The sequence below is a fragment of the Macaca mulatta genome, chromosome 6 (genome assembly GCF_049350105.2).
Source record: "Macaca mulatta isolate MMU2019108-1 chromosome 6, T2T-MMU8v2.0, whole genome shotgun sequence".
Lineage (NCBI taxonomy): Eukaryota > Metazoa > Chordata > Mammalia > Primates > Cercopithecidae > Macaca > Macaca mulatta.
In genome coordinates, this window is record NC_133411.1 from 141527542 (window position 1) to 141544014 (window position 16473).

The 16473-nt window shown below is 40.6% G+C and overlaps 1 protein-coding gene and 1 long non-coding RNA gene across 7 annotated transcripts in view; one reads left to right on the plus strand and one right to left on the minus strand.

The window, feature by feature from the left end:
• The window catches only part of RAD50 (RAD50 double strand break repair protein), an 87694-nt gene that overhangs the window by 68968 nt on the left and 2253 nt on the right, over positions 1 to 16473 (plus strand). For all 6 annotated transcript variants that reach the window (XM_078005161.1, XM_078005163.1, XM_015140736.3 and 3 more), the window contains 3 exons: positions 11623 to 11708; positions 12567 to 12709; positions 15457 to 15590. In XM_078005161.1, coding sequence (XP_077861287.1) covers positions 11623 to 11708; positions 12567 to 12709; positions 15457 to 15590 — 363 coding nt within the window. The remainder of the gene's footprint in view (positions 1 to 11622; positions 11709 to 12566; positions 12710 to 15456; positions 15591 to 16473) is intronic.
• On the minus strand, positions 12532 to 15861 carry LOC114678902 (uncharacterized). Its single transcript, XR_013418524.1, has 2 exons — positions 15722 to 15861; positions 12532 to 12751 (listed from the first exon to the last, which is right to left on the minus strand). It is a non-coding gene; the product is annotated as an uncharacterized LOC114678902 (long non-coding RNA).

The following is a 16473-nucleotide window of genomic DNA, read 5'->3' on the forward strand; positions in this document are numbered from 1 at the left end:
CTAGTTTTTTGTACTTTTTGGTAGAGACGGGGTTTCACCGTGTTAGCCAGGATGGTCTCGATCTCCTGACCTTGTGATCCGCCCGTCTCGGCCTTCCAAAGTGCTGGGATTACAGGCGTGAGCCACCGCGCCCGGCCGACTCTATTTTTTTATGACTATATAGTAGGTATATTTATGTGACACATGAGATATTTTGATGCAAGCATACAATGCATAATAATCACATCAGGATAAATGGGGTTTCCATCACCTCAAACATTTATCCCTCCTTTTGTTACAGACATTCTAATTATACTATTTTAGTTATTTTTAAATGTACAATAAATTGTTGTTGACTGTAGTCACTCTGTTGTGCTATTAAATACTACATCCTATTCTTTCTATATTTTTGTACTCATTAACCATCTCCACTGCCCTTTCTAGCCTCTGCTACCTATCATCTCTGTCTCCATGAGTTCAATTGTTTTAATTTTTCACTCCCACAAATGAATGAGAACATGCAAAGTTTGTCTTTCTGTGCCTGGCTTATTTCATTTAACATAGTGTCCTCCAGTTCCATCCATGTTATTCCAGATGACAGGATCTCATTTTATTTTATGGCTGAATAGCCATATGTGTATATGAATGACTTTTTTTTTTTTTTTTTTTTTTTGAGACAGTCTCTGTCTCCCAGACTGGACTGCACTGTAGACTGGGAGACAGATACTCCGTCTCAAAAAAAAAAAAAAAAAAAAGTCATTCATATACACATATGGCTATTCAGCCACTGATTTCAGCTCACTGCAACCTCTGCCTCCGGGGTTCATGCAGTTCTCCCGCCTCAGCCTCTGAGTAGCTGGAATTACAGGTTCCTGCCACCACATCTGGATAATTTTTGTATTTTTAGTAGAAACAGGGTTTTGCCATGTTAATCTTGAACTCCTGACCTCAAATGATCCACCCGCCTCAGCCTCCCAAAGTGCTGGGATTAGACATGAGCCACCGTACCCAGCAAGAACCACATTTTCTTTATCCATTTATCTGTTGATGGACACTCAGGTTGCTTCCAAATCTTGAGTATTATGAATAGTGCTGTAATAAATATAGGAGTGCAGATATCTCTTCAACCTAATGATTTCATTTCCTTTGTGTAAATATCCAGTAAGTGGGATTGCAGAATCATATGGTAGTTCTGTCTTTAGTTTTTTTAGGAACCTCCATGCTATTCTCCATAGTGATGATTTTGAGTCCTGACTGAAGATATTTAGCAAATTCTTTAGACACTCTGAGTTTCCGTTTCCTCATCTATAAAATTGAATTTTTAAAAATCTATACTGTTATTCAGTATAGAGTCAGAAAAGCTCAGAGGCGATTTAGTCCAGCTTTCTTTGTCATGTTCCATTCTTTAATGTAAGTTGTTAAATTCTCTATTCTTAAATAGCACTAAAGAACTAAATTCATTAAGAAAATGTAGGTTTCTCTTCCTATTTCAACATTCTTTGAGGTTGAGGGCTATGCATAGAAAACACTAATAGCAATTGAATACTACATGATAGCCATAATCAATTTAATTATTGTATCTAACTCTGTATTACAGAGCAAGTATTTATCAGAGAGATTAAGCAGCCTACCCAAGATTACCCAGGTAAATGGTAGAGATAAAATTAAATCTCAGAACCCCTGTGACATGTTGCTACCATAGTGGCCCCCCTGCTTTTTTTTTTTTTTTTTTTTTTTTTTTGGAGACAGAGTCTCACTGGTTCTCTCAGCTCTCTCAAGCTGGAGTGCAGTGGTGTGATCTCTGCTCACTGTAACCTCTGCCTTCTGGGTTCAAGCAGTTCTCGTGCCTCAGTCTTCTAAGCATCTGGGATTACAGGCATGTGCTACCACCCCGGGCCAATTTTTTGTATTTTTAGTAGAGAAGAGGTTTCGTCATGATGACCAGGCTGGTTTTGAACTCCTGGCCTCAAGTGATCCACCCTCCTCAGCCTCCCAAACTGCTGGAATTATGGACATGACCTTTTTTTGTAACCGTTAAAAAAGCTAGTATTTATATAAAAACATTTTAACTGTTACTTATACTTCCTGGTTTAGAACCATAACTTACTTCTATATTGTAACTCTTCAGTGAGATGCGTGTATACATAATATATAGTTGTATATTAGGATTTTGTTCAGTAAAAATGTGAGTACATATATGCTTGATACTGTTCTAGATACTAAGTATATAAGGATGAAGAAACAAAATTAAGAAATAAATTCATAACAAAATGGCTAGTAATGGTAGGTTATTACAGTGAAAAATGAACAATGTGAGCATAACTGATGGGCCCTTAAGCTGGGACCTGATTGAGGAGAAGGGAGCAAGATATGCAAAAAACTGGGGTGCAGGCATTCCAGGTAGAGAGAATAGTTAATGCAGCAGCCAAGATCAGGACGAACAGAAAGTATTTTCTAAGGACCAGGAAGAAGGCAAGCATGGCTGGAATATAGTCAGAGATAGGCCATTCCCAGAGTATGTCATGCCTTGTAGCTGTGGTAAACAGTTTTATTTCATTCTAACTGCATTGGGCAGTCACTGGAGGGTTTAAAGGAAGGAAATAATATAATCTGATTTCTAGTTAGAAGAAATTGCACTGACTGCTGTGTGTGGAGAATGGATTGTAAAGGGCAAGAGTAAAAGCAGAGACCGATGAGGAGACTTGTAGTAACCAAGAGATGGTGGTGGGCTAGATCAGGTGGTAGCAGTGAAAATAGAGGGAAGTGATAGAAGATAGACTTGGAATTTATTCTGGAGAGAGAGTTGACAGGCCTTGCTTCTGAATTGAGTGTAAGGGAGGGAAAGTAAAATAACCAAAGGTTGCTCCTACATATTTTTACTTGAACAACAGGACATTGGGGGAACAGGTTGCCATTCCTTAAAATGGGCGGGACTGGGGAGAGAAAATCAGTAGTTCCATTTTGTACAGTTTTAAGTTTGAAGTGCTTGTAGACATCTAAGCAGAGATGTGAAGCAGGCAGTTGGATATATAACCTCGAGCCTAGAGTTCAAGGGAAAGGTGTACATTGGGGAGTCATCAGCATATCCATGGCATTTAACTCATGAGATGAGATCACATGTGGAATGAGCATAGAGAGAGAAGGGAAAGGTCCCACCACTAGTTATGTTTGCAAATCCCTTAAATAAGCAGCTGGTGAGGTGGGAAAAAATTTTAAAAGGTATGGTATCTTGAAAACCAAGGGAAGAAAATATATCAAGAATCTAATGCTATTTGGGGTCAAATAAGGACTAAGAAGTGACCCTTAAATTTGACAAAATGGAAGTTGTTAATGACTGAGGAGCAGTCAGTGGCACAGTTGGAACTGAAGCCTGGTCGAGTTGGGTGGGGAGAGAATGGGTAGTAAGAAATGGAGACAGCAGCCAGGCATGGTGACTCACACCTGTAATCCCAGCACTTTGGGAGGCCAGGGCAGGATCACCTGAGGTCAGGAGTTCGAGACCAGCCTGACCAACATGGTGAAACCCCCTCTCTACTAAAAATGCAAAGATTAGCTGGGCGTGGTGGGGCATACCTGTAATCCCAGCTACTCGGGAGGCTGAGGCAGGAGAATTGCCTGAACCTGGGAGGTGGAGGTTGCAGTGAGCCAAGATCGTGTCATTGTACTCCAGCCTGGGCAATGAGAGCAAAACTCTGTCTTGGAAAAGAAAAAAGAAAATGGAGACAACGAATATAGATAATTCTTATAACAACTTCTCCTGTGATGGGGAGCAAGAAAAATGGAGCAATGGTTAGAGTGGACCAGGGACCAAGTTAAATAGGCAGGTTGGTTTTGTTTTCAATTTTACTTGTAAGTATTTTGCTACAAAGTCAGCTCTTCTCTTACTTACAGCCCATTGACCTGCAGACCTGGGGTTTCATATGTATTCACTGAATAGAAAACCATACATAGGAGCCCTCCAGCTATCCCTGCATACCCTGGGAATCAGTGACAGCAGGAATAAGAATTCCCTTCACTTCCAAGATTAGGCTATAGGAGAAAAACTAAAAAAAAATTCAACAACCCCTGCTCTGCCACTTTGTCAGGCTCTGGGAAAACAGGAATATCATACCCTGTCCCTCCTCCAAACTGCTGACAGTCTTTCTGATGGAGACCTTGGTAGGTGCTCCGTAGTCTGTTTTTGACCTGGGCCTGGGATAAGGAGGAAGGGCTTTTCAGCAGAGAAAAGTGCCTCAGTCACAGAGGCATCATGCTGAGGAGAGTGAGGACCTATGAGGGAGCTTAGTGGAGCCAGGCAGGGGTGGAGAGGTACAGGAGTGCTTTCCAGCAATTTAGGCTTGCTTAAGGAACAAAACCAGGCTGTTTACTGAGTTCTGTTACATGGTACTCAGATGGATTCTTCTAAATAAAAAGAAAAGAAATGATACAAATTTCCCCAAAATTGAGTCTTTGTGGGCTTATGCTTGCAAACAGTGGCCTTCTCAAGGTTTATACAGTGAGCCCTAAATTTGCCTTCTAACCCAGAAGAAAGTAAGGTACAAAATTTCCCTCATTCTTTCACGTCTTAGAATGAAGCATGCAGTCAGTGTAATTGTTGCGTTCAGCTGTCTATTTAAGGTAACACAGGAAATCAGCAGTGCATTTTCAAGAAAAGCTGATTACCATCTGTTATTAGTAATCATCTAAAAACATCAGTAAGTATAAGCATTGGCAATGGTCAGAGAGACACATAGATGAAAAGGGGGAAATTATCCATCATTTGGAATGTATTACCCCATACTAATACAATATACCAATTTAAATGATTTTAGAATATATCACTCAAGATATGGTGTTCTACCCTATGCCCAAAATGTTCTACTCTCATTTTTCCCCAGATGTGGAAGGTTGCATATTAGTTCATACTTCTTTTAAGACTCGTTGTAAACACGTAACCTTTACCATTTTGCATCCAAGGTGGCCAGCTTTCTGTGAGGCTCTTCAGAGCCTGGGTCCCTGCATTCAAGGGGAGCTTCAGATGAGGGCTTTATTCAGGGCTAACCTTATAGTCACCATCTCCATCATGACCATGGATGCAGTAAGGTTTCACAGTAGCTCGTGCAACCTCAAGAGGATAGATTACAAAACCCAAAGATAGCCACTGGTTTTTCACACCTAAACAAATGTTTATCTTGCCATAGTGGTTGAACCATAGGCTGAATTGTAAAAGCTGATGTTTGGGAGTCTAGCTAAAGAAAATTAAGTTAATGAGTTTAAAGAAGCAAGAACTGGAAGGGTACCCTCCCGGAAGGTGAGATATTGGTCTATGGGGTGTCCAAGGGAGAAAATCCAGTCATGGGTTCTTAGCTTCTGTTTCTGGTTGGGCCAGTAAAGCCTCTTCCTCATCCCTCTTTTCTGCTTATCACTAGAGACAAAACTAAAAACCATGGCTTCAGTCTGCTAAAAGCCTAGAACAAAACAGAACAACAACAAAATAAGGCAGGCTGGGCAAGCTTGTTAAGACTTTCATGGATTACCAGAAATATCAACGCCATTAAAGCCATCATTTTTCCTCATAAAATGCAATCGATTATTACTGAAATTTTTAATGAAATCTTTCAGACTCTTAACGAGTATTTAAATATCAGACTAAAGTAATTTATAAATCATTATTTTCTGAGATCTTAGAGCTTCTCTCTCTTTTTTTTTTTTTTTTTTTTTCTTGAGACAGTCTCGCTCTGTCACCCAGGCTGGAGTGCAGTCATGCAATCTTGGCTCACTGTAACCTCCACCTCCCAAGTTCAAGCAATCCTCCTGCCTCAGCCTCCCAAATAGCTGGGATTAGAGGTGCCCACCGCCACACCTGGCTAATTTTTGTATTTTTAGTAGAGATGGAGTTTTACTATGTTGGCCAGGGTGGTCTCTAACTTCTGACCTCAAGTGATTTACCCACCCTGGCCTCCCAAAGTGCTGGGATTACAGGTGTGAGCCACCTCACCCGGCCTCTCACTTTCTTTTGAGAACCAGTTTTCACAAGGAAATCATACTACTTCACATGAGTTAGTATATACATTTAACTGAGAGATGTGCATACTCCAGGCAGGTGGTGGAGCTGATACACTAGCCAGATGACTACTTGACCATAACAGTTTGCAGCCCATGAAATTCAAATCTTTGCCTCAGCACACGGTCATGGACTTTCAAGGCCATTCTGTAAGTTATTTGATGTTAAATGCCTGTAAAGTCCAAGTGACAAAAGAGTGTTAAGTTAATTGGGCCACTATATGTCACTCAATAGCTCCTAGAGGGTTCTTGTACAGGATCTCACTCTGTCACCCAGGCTGGAGTGCAGTGCTGTGATCACAGCTCACTGCAGCCTCGACTTCCTGGGCTCAAGCAGTCCTCCCACCTTAGCCTTCCAAACGCTGGGATTGCAGGTGTGAGCAATCCAGCCCTGAGCTGCTTTCTTTCCATGGCTTCAGCCTAAGTAACTCGCACCTATTACCGTGGTAGCTTTCCCACGTCTTATCTCTTACCATCCTTCCCACCCCCATCTCCACCCATTATACTTCTGTCAGCTTAATTTTCCTAAAGCTGGTGGTCCCTATTCCCTTCTAATTTTAGCAAAGACTTCCATACCTGGGCTTTCCCATTTCAATTCTTACTACCAAGTGTGTTCTAACCAAACAATTTTGTTCCCTTAATAAGTCCCATATTTTCCTGTGCTATTTCCCATCCTTGGAATGTTACGTTGATGAAGTCCTTCCCAAATATATGTGATTTTTTTCCTATCTTTGTACTTCGTAATATTTTGTACCACTTATGCAACTAAAGCCATTCAGCCTTGTATTACAGATATTTGGGCTTCCCCATACTCCATAACTGCAAACCACAGAACACACTTCAAGGTAGACTTAGGTTCATTTCCATGACAATGTCTAACTTTGATTCAGCCCTTAAGAATTATTACGTTGGTGACATATTTTCATTTCCCTCACAATGGCTTTGCACGTAGTACACCCAAATAAATATTTTCTGTTCTTTGTGAGCATTATCACAAGGTAGGTATTTTTCTGAGTTTTTTTTTTTTTCCATTTAACATAGCGGTAATCTTTTACATTCATATATTCAAGTACTTTGTATTTTTAATGACTGCATATTCTGTAAAATGCATGATATCTACTTTATTTAACCATTATTGAACATATTAGAAAGCTTTTGAATATGTGCTACTACAGATAATGCTGCAGAGTGCGTCTTTGCACACTAGAGCAGATAAAAAGACAGCTTCCTAGAAATGGAGTTACTGGCCCAGAGGTTATGTATATTTTTTAATTAGTGCCAAATTGCCTTCTAAAAACACTTATAAAATTTCCACCGGTAATATATGAAAGTACCCGTTTCCATGTCTGGATTTTGTTACTGACATTTTACTGGCTGCACAAAAGAATGCTTGCACTTTAATTTACATTTCCCTCTTTTTACTAGTGAAGTTAAATGTCCTTTTATATGTTGTCTATTTGTATTTCTTTTCCAGAAATTACCTATTCATATCTCTTTGCCCGTTTTTCTACTAGGTTGTCTTTTTCTTGATTTGTCACATTTTAATAGATTCTAGATGTTAATTATTTTCACATACATTGCAGGTGCCTATTCCCAGTTTATCATTTGTCCATCAACTTTTTTTTTTTTTTTTTTTTTTTTTGAGACAGAGTCTAGCTCTGTCACCCAGGCTAGAGTGCAGTGGCACAATCTCAGCTTACTTCAACCTCCGTCTCCTGCCTCGGCCATCTCCTGCCTCGGCCTCGCAAGTACCTCGGCCTCCGTCAACTGCCTCGGGACTACAGGCATGCACCACCACACCTGGCTAATTTTTGTATTTTTAGTAGAGACAGGGTTTCACCATGTTGGTCAGGCTGGTCTCAAACTCCTGACCTCAAGTGATCTGCCTGCCTCGGCCTCCTAAAGTGTTGGGATTACAGGCATGAGCCACTGTGCCCAACTACCTCAGCTTTCTTTATGGTATCTTTTGTAACTTTTCATTTTTAGGTAGTCAGATCTTTAGTCTTTTGATTTATGTTGTTCCTTGTTTAGAAAGGCTTCCCAATCCTAAAATTATCAAAATGTTTTCTTCTGATGGTTTTATTTTACCTTAGCTTTTGTTTTTTTTTTTTCAGACAGGGTCTTACTCTGTCACCGAAGCTGGAGTGCAGTGGCATGATCACAGCTTACTATAGCTTCAACTTCCCAGGCTCAGGTGATCCTCTCACCTCAGCCTCCCAAGTAGCTGGGACTACAGGCACTCACCACCACACCCAGCTAATTTTTAAATTTTTTTGTAGAGATGGGGTCTCACTATGTTGCCTAGGCTCAAACTCCAGGCTCAAGCGATCCTCCCACCTCAGCTGCCCAAATACTTTAGCTTTTAATCCTTTCATTCATTTGGATTTTATTTTGAGGTTAGATAACAGGTAATGTTATTTTTTTATCCTTTGTAACACTATTGAAACCTTTCCAGTTGATTTGAACTGTTGCAGTTATAAACTAACGTTCTATATGCATTTGGGTTTGTTTCTGGATTTTCCTTTGTACACCAACTTTTAAAATTTATTTTTTTTCTTTTGTATTATCTCTTCTATGTGAACTTTAGAGTCAGCTTATGGATTCTATTAAGCATTTTTTAATCATATTGGGATTTCTGTTTGGATTGTATTTAATTTATGGATTATTTGAGGAGAACGGACATCTTTGTAATATCAAATCTACCATTCTGGACTCCTTAGTATGCATCTCCTACTCAATCATGTTCTTTTCTCCTCTGGTAAAGTTTTACAGCTTTTTCCTCCAGCTCCTATACCCTTTTGTTAGACTTATTCCTAGGCATTTTATGGTTTTTATCACCACTGTGAATAGGATCCTTTTTTTTCTATTGCCTTTCCTACTGGTGTTTGCTCTAGATAATAAAACTTCATTTTTATATATTTACCTCTGGCTACCTCATTAGTCTGAATAAGTTTTCAGTTGATTTTCTTGGATTTTCTAAGCATACAGTTCTGTCACCTGCAAAAGCAATAACAGGCTTTTCTCTCTTTTTTTCATTTTTCATTTCTTTTTAGTTAGGAATTTGAATTGTGAAATCCTTAAGTTGTTAGGGATTTCCAGGACGTTATTTTAGAGCAGCCATAATAGGAGGCATCTTTCTCTTCTTCTTAGTTTTAGGAGGAACACTTCTATATATTTTAAATTAAATTTGATGCTTTCTGTGGATATCTGAGGGAGTCATTTTGTCCAGTTAAGAAAACGTTCTTCGATTTTTCACTTAGGATATTTTATCAAAATTCAGTGTTACAGTGTATCAAATGTTATTTTTGACATCTGTTACTACAATAATTGAATTATTTTCCCCAATTTTACTGTTTCTTGTTGTAAACACTACTTGGTCATGATGTATTCTTTTTACTACCCTTACACTAAATTTTATTTAGAATGTTTATATTCATAAGCAAAATAGCCTTGTACTTTTTTCCCCTTATGTTTCTCCTTGCTGTGTCACACTTTATATAGTTGTGAACTAGGTGTATCTTGAAGATTTGATAACATTTCCTCATAAAACTGAGTCTGGTGGCTTTAAAAGATGGAATTTTGACTGCCTTTTCAATTTTAACTATCATATTCAAGGGCTATTAATATTCTAGCCACTTTTCTCTGATCTTGAACAAGTTACTGATTTCATTGAATCTTAGTTTTGTTAACAGTAAATGGAGATAACAGTATCTAATTCCCAGTATTGTAAGGATTAAATGGCATTGATTATTTAGCATAGTTTTGTCTCGCATATGGTACATGGTCATCAATAATAATCATTATTATCATTGTTATTCCCTTATGTAGATTACTGTAGCAACCTTCATCATCCACATCTCTTACACAGTACAGCTGTAAATTCCACAGTAGACAGGATATGAAGATGAATTAATGGTCCATCCCACAGTGGTAGTCATCAGCTCCATCCGACACACTCTTTGGTGGGTTGAGACCTCTCCCTGAACTAGAGCTTTTTCCCACAGTGCTGTGTCTCAGCAGACCTGGCCATGGGACAGGATGCACCACCTGTGTTGTATAAGGGAGCCAAGGCAGACTGCATGTGTGCACCTTGGCCACCCCTGCCCTATCTGGAGCTTGTTCTTCACATTAGAATGCTTATGTTAGTTTTTGAAGATTTTTAACTTGAATGGAAAGATAACTTTTTTTTAATGTCATTTGAAAAATCAGGATCATAATATATAAACTATGGAAAGGCAGTCTTTACATGATTGGTCTAACATTCCATCAGGTTTGTTTTGTTTTTAGGAAATACTTAGATGTTTTGTCTCCTTTTGAAAGGAGCATAAAATGTTAGGCTGGGATAAATGTATAAGGTAGAAAATGGAGACTTGTTGCATTCTCATCAACAAGCAGAATATGGTTTTTTCCAGTCTTCTACTACTTCACAGTCCTTCATCTGATATTTAAAATGTATTTATGTTGAGTCATTTCTTTCTCTCTTGCTGGTGAACCAGAAGATCATGAAATGATTCTACAGAGGCAGTAGCATTATGTTCAGTTTCTTTTTTTGTATGCATCAGATAAGAGGCCTGCAAATGGAAGTAAGTCGCCTCACATCCTTTGTATGGTGATCGCAGTAATGTTTGCCTTTTTACCACTGGTGCAACATTTATTAGTTCATAAACCCGCTTCCAGAGAACTTAAGGGCTTTTTGATGAAAGGTGACTGTGGTGGGAACAATGTTAGGTTTTGACAGGCTACTTTTGTTTTTACAAATATTTCTGTTCTTTCTTTTTAGTGTTTAGAAACTACTACCTTAAAAGAGAGTTGGGGACAGGGACATGTCTGGACTAAGTGGAAGTTAGTGCTTAGAGTTAGGATTTGGAATATAAAGATGGAAGTTAATATTTAGAATTAGGATTTCTGAATCTATGAATAGGAAGGTAAAATAAAATTTTGATGTCAGTTCAGCTTAAGCTTCTAAATCATTCTCGCTGAACCAGAGCTTCCCATTGGTAAAAATGTAAGGTCTGAGGAATAAAAGCAGCGTAAGAAGCTGACTTTTGGTAAGCCCTAACAGTGATAGAAGAGGGACAAGGCGGCAGTTCCAGCGATTCTCATATTTTCCCCATAGACTGTTCTCATATTTTCCCCATAGACTGCCGGCTGCTTGGCCAGCCATAAACCTCCTCCCCTTTAACTCCCTCTCGTTCATTCAGCAGGCCTTCCTGTGACCCGTGAGTATCAGTGGAAGCAGTGCCTCCAATAAGTTACCACGGCCTAAGAAAAAAGTCTACAAAATTATGTTTCCTGAAGTTTTCACAGTATTTAAGTATTTACTTAAAGGAGTATTTGTTGTATCCTATAGAGTGAATATGGAGAAGGGTAACCCTGGAGCACTAGAAATAAGCCTACCAATTTTCAGTATTAGCCAAGCAGCAAAGTTTTGCTGCTGTTTATTTTTTCTAGCTCTTACTATATTCCACTTTTACCATTGAAAATATTGAGGAAGTTATTTATATTTTATATACATTATATATTTTATGTATTTTAGTATTACTATTACACATAATTATATATCTTTTATATATATAAAGTACCAATGGCTTCTTTTTCCAGAGCAATAATGAAATTTCACAGTATGAAAATGGAAGAAATCAATAAAATTATTCGTGATCTGTGGCGAAGTACCTATCGTGGACAAGGTGAGTACCATGGTGTATCACAAATGCTCTTTCCAAAGCCCTCTCCACAGCTCTTCCCCTTATGACCTCTCATCATGCCAGCATTACCTCCCTGGACCCCTTTCTAAGCATGTCTTTGAGATTTTCTAAAAATTCTTATCTTGGCAATATCTTGTAGCAAGAAAATGTAAAGTTTTCTGTTCTAGAGCCTAACAGGACTTACATATTTGACTGCAGTAGGCATTATATTTAGCTGATGACATAATAGGTTTTGTCATAGTGTAGATAGGGATAAACCAAAATGCGATAAGAAAAAACCATCCGGAGGAAACTTTTTTTCAGATGGTCTCGCTCTTCTTTGTCACCCAGGCTGGAGTGCAGTGACGCAATCTTGGCTCACTGCAACCTCCACCTCCCAGCTTCAGGTGATTCTCCCACCTCAGCCTCCCGAGTAGTAGCTGGAATTACAGGTGTGCACTGCCACGCCTGGCTAATTTTCATGTTTTTAGTAGAGATGGGGTTTCACCACATTGGCCAGGCTGGTCTCAAACTCCTGCCCTCAGGTGATCCACCCGCCTTGGCATCCCAAAGTGTTGGGTTTACAGGCATGAGCCACCATGCCTAGCCCGGAGGACGCTCTTAACAGAAACTAAGAAAGGCAGAGTTGAGGCTGAGGAACTGGAGTATCTGGGTTGCTTCTGGCCAAACCACCAGGCTCCTGAATCCTCCCAGCCAGAGAAAGAGGTTCCACACCAGCCATTTTTTTCCCCTGGTAATGTCAGCCTCGTGTGTTGTTCCTAGGCTTACTTGATAACGTTTGTAAATGACAAAAGGCTACAGAGCATAGGTTCCTTTAAAATATTCTTTTTTCTGTGTCAGATATTGAATACATAGAAATACGGTCTGATGCCGATGAAAATGTATCAGCTTCAGATAAAAGGCGGAATTATAACTACCGAGTGGTGATGCTGAAGGGAGACACGGCCTTGGATATGCGAGGACGATGCAGTGCTGGACAAAAGGCAGGTATCTCAAAAGCCTGGGGAGCCAACTCACCCAAGTAACTGAAAGAGAGAAACACACATCAGTGCAGTGAAAGCACCAAGGCTACACCTGAATGGTGGGAAGCTCTTTGCTGCCACATAATACGAATCAGGCTCAGCTACTATTATTACACTCTCCTGAAGCTAACCATCATTTCCTGCAACATTATGTAAAGTAGACTTTTAAAAGAAGGGCCTGAAGCATTCTTGCAGCATAGGCTAAATGTAGAATAAGAAGCTGAAGACCTGTTAGAGTTTTCATGGCACTCCTTATCAGAATAAGGTTACTGTCTCATCAGTTATAAGATGTACCACTATTTTATGTGCCAGCAGGAATGAAAAAATGCAATTATGACCATAAGATGTTTCAGAATCAGTGACATCATAGTATTGCAAACCAGATTCTAGCTTAAGCCAGAATGAACATAGGAGGGAGTCTCACTAAGGAAGTAGCTCCTCATAGGACTAAGTCCCCACCACCACATACTCAAAGACTTAGCTGCTGGGTCAGGCCCCTTTCATCAGTTGAGGCTCTGTGAGGACAGCCTGCGTTGGAAATCAGGAAGAGGAATGAAGTTTTAAAGAGTCAGGAATATGGCATCCTTGGGGAACAAGGCTGGGTCCTTCACTGTGCACAGATTTGTAACAAAGATGTCACAGATTCTTGAGCTTTCTGCTTTCAGATTAAGGCAGAAGATTACACTTGAGAACACCTCTAAGCCCTTGATTTTTTTTAAATAAAATTCTAAAATCATAGAAATGGATGCTCATATTATCTAACCCATTTTCATAGTTTGCAATTTTTGCTTAAAGAACATGCCATGCAGCTGGGGGCATGGTGGCTCACGCCTGTAATCCCAGCACTTTGGAAGGCCGAAGAGGGCAGATCATCTGAGGTCAGGAGTTCGAGACCAGCCTGACTAACATGGTGAAACTCCATCTCTATTAAAAATACAAAAATTAGCTGGGCATGGTAGCGTGTGCCTGTAATCCCAGCTACTCGGGAGGCTGAGGCAGGAGAATCGCTTGAACCCGGGAGGCAGAGGTTGCAGTGAGCCGAGATCACTCCAGCCTGGCAACAAGAGTGAAACTCCATCTCAAAAAAAAAGAAAGAAAGAACATGCCATGCATATATGTATTATGTTGTCAGCCTAGACAGCTGATACCATTTTTTTTTTTTTTTTTTTTTTGAGACGGAGTCTCGCTCTGTCACCCAGGCTGGAGTGCAGTGGCTGGATCTCAGCTCACTGCAAGCTCCGCCTCCCGGGTTCACACCATTCTCCTGCCTCAGCCTCCCGAGTAGCTGGGACTACAGGCGCCCGCCACCTCGCCCGGCTAGTTTTTTGTATTTTTTAGTAGAGACGGGGTTTCACCATGTTAGCCAGGCTGGTCTCAAACTCCTGACCTGGTGATCCGCCCGTCTCGGCCTCCCAAAGTGCTGGGATTACAGGCTTGAGCCACCGCGCCCGGCCGCTGATACCAATTTAAAGCATCTGCAGATTACTATCTAAATCAGTCTACAAAAATGACCAACCTTGTGATCTGTAATCAGTATTCCTACCTACTTTGGTGATTTTTAGTGATAATTATAAATGAGAAAATACAGAGTGTGAAACATGGTCTCTTTGGATTAAAAATACTTACAAAAATATCTTGAGGAAAAAGATTTTCTCTAGCTATTCTGAGTTATGAAAATTAATTAGCAATAATTGCCCCCTTGGTGTGAGGGGAGAGAACAAATAATGGAGGTGGGCGTCCATCCTACCTAACACTGGCTTTTGTTGAGGCTCTCGAAGCCAGCCAGGGACTCTGCATGTGAGTGGGTGGTGGTAGAGTTGACAGCAGTTTGGATTCAAAGACAGGAAATGCCTGTCCCTCACAGGGCCAACCTGTGGCTCTGTCTTCTGGCTTGCCTAGGCATCAAAGACAAGACGTAAACTATTCTAAAATTACCAACTCACTGATTCGTGCACACCCACCCACAAATTGAGGGGGAAAGGGGACTTACAGCTCACAACAGAGTAGTTTATACTTCCCAGAATAGCCCTACTCTGTCAATTCTGTGTGTCTTGTATCTTCAGATGGCTTCAGTTAAGTCTGAGGGTTTTAGTATTAGGTTTCTAGTAACCGTGAAAATGCCTAACAGTTCCAGTTACTTGGATTTTCTACAGGTAAGCTTAACTGAAACCACACTTCTATACTCCTGATACTTTGACCTAGGATTTTCTTTTTTATTCTCTCACTCTCAGAATTATACACAAGAATATGGAAATTTAAAGGTAGCTGAGAAAAAGTGAGAGGCTCTAGAAAATGTGTCAAAGTTTTCTGACAGATCCCATTATCAGGAAAATAGCCAGGTCAAGAATTTTTAAGGTTGCTAATCCTACAGGTTTATTAAAATTACAGATAAATGGCATTGTCTCTGTTTCTAGCCTTTGGTCTCAAGTTGGTTGTAGCTGATGTAATTTTTTTATGTGAAGGCATCAGTATTGCTCTGAGCATTTTGTTTTGTGGTGAATGATGGGCTGAGATCATGCAGGTTCTCCTTCTGGAGGACATAAGAATCTGGTCCCAGTGCTGGGCTCTCCCAGAGGGCAGTGCTTTACCTAACAGTGAACCTGTGATGTTTCCCACTTTTCCCTCTGAAAAGATCATGTCAGGACTGCTTGCCTGCCATGAGATGAGAAGGTCTGTGCTGGGCTTCTCACATAGGGGCTTTTTTCCAGGTATTAGCCTCACTTATCATTCGCCTGGCCCTGGCTGAAACGTTCTGCCTCAACTGTGGCATCATTGCCTTGGATGAGCCAACAACAAATCTTGACCGAGAAAACATTGAATCTCTTGCACATGCTCTGGTTGAGTAAGTATCTCACATTTGGGGACAGGTTGTGATAGTTTTTCAAGATCAAGAGAGTTCTGTGGTGGAAACGTTCTCTAGCTGTGTTCCCCACTTCTTGGGGAAGCCAGTTGGTGCTAGGCCCTGGCCTTTACCTTTTGATAGTAATTCTTCAGATCCCTCCTAAAGGAACTAGATGGTGAATAGCAGTCCCAGACACATCCTGCCGCTCCCCAAGTGTGTTCACAGGGAGAGGGTCACTGGAGGGGTTCCTGGTCTGGTTTTCCTGTAAACCTACCAGAGGAACCCACATGTCATGCACAGCAATTAGCATGCCCTGCTAAGACATCTGTAGGTAGTGGTAGTGGATTTAGGACTGTCTCCCCAGCTTTCCACATGTGTCAGACAACTGTGAAGAATGACAGAGCTCTTACTCAAAAAGCTTATTCGAGATTAGGTAAAATCCAGTGAGGGTAAAATTGCACATACCTTTTACCACATTCACCTGGGGTGGGTACAGACGCCAAGGTTGTCAAGCAGCTCTTGCGTAAGGACTATGCTGGCAGAGAAAAAGGCACTTTCCCTGAGGTCAAAGGAGGTGTTTCAGGCACTCCTGGCTCCAGACAGACCCTTACTGGCAGAGAGGGCCAGAAGGAGAGCTGAGCAGCACAGGGCCACCTTTCTGCAGCCATCGCAAGTAAGGGCAAGTGCTTTTGAAACCTCAAGTACATCCAGCTCCAGGAAGGGGATAAGTGGCTAGCTAAAAGAAAAAGTCTTTCAGGTTTCAGTCACATTGCTGGTTACCTCAGCAAAATGTTCCCAGAACACCCACTCACATCCCTGTGTGTCATAGTAATGATGCATCTAGTGACTGGTGGTGGCAGAATTCTAAGTAGACCCAGCTCTT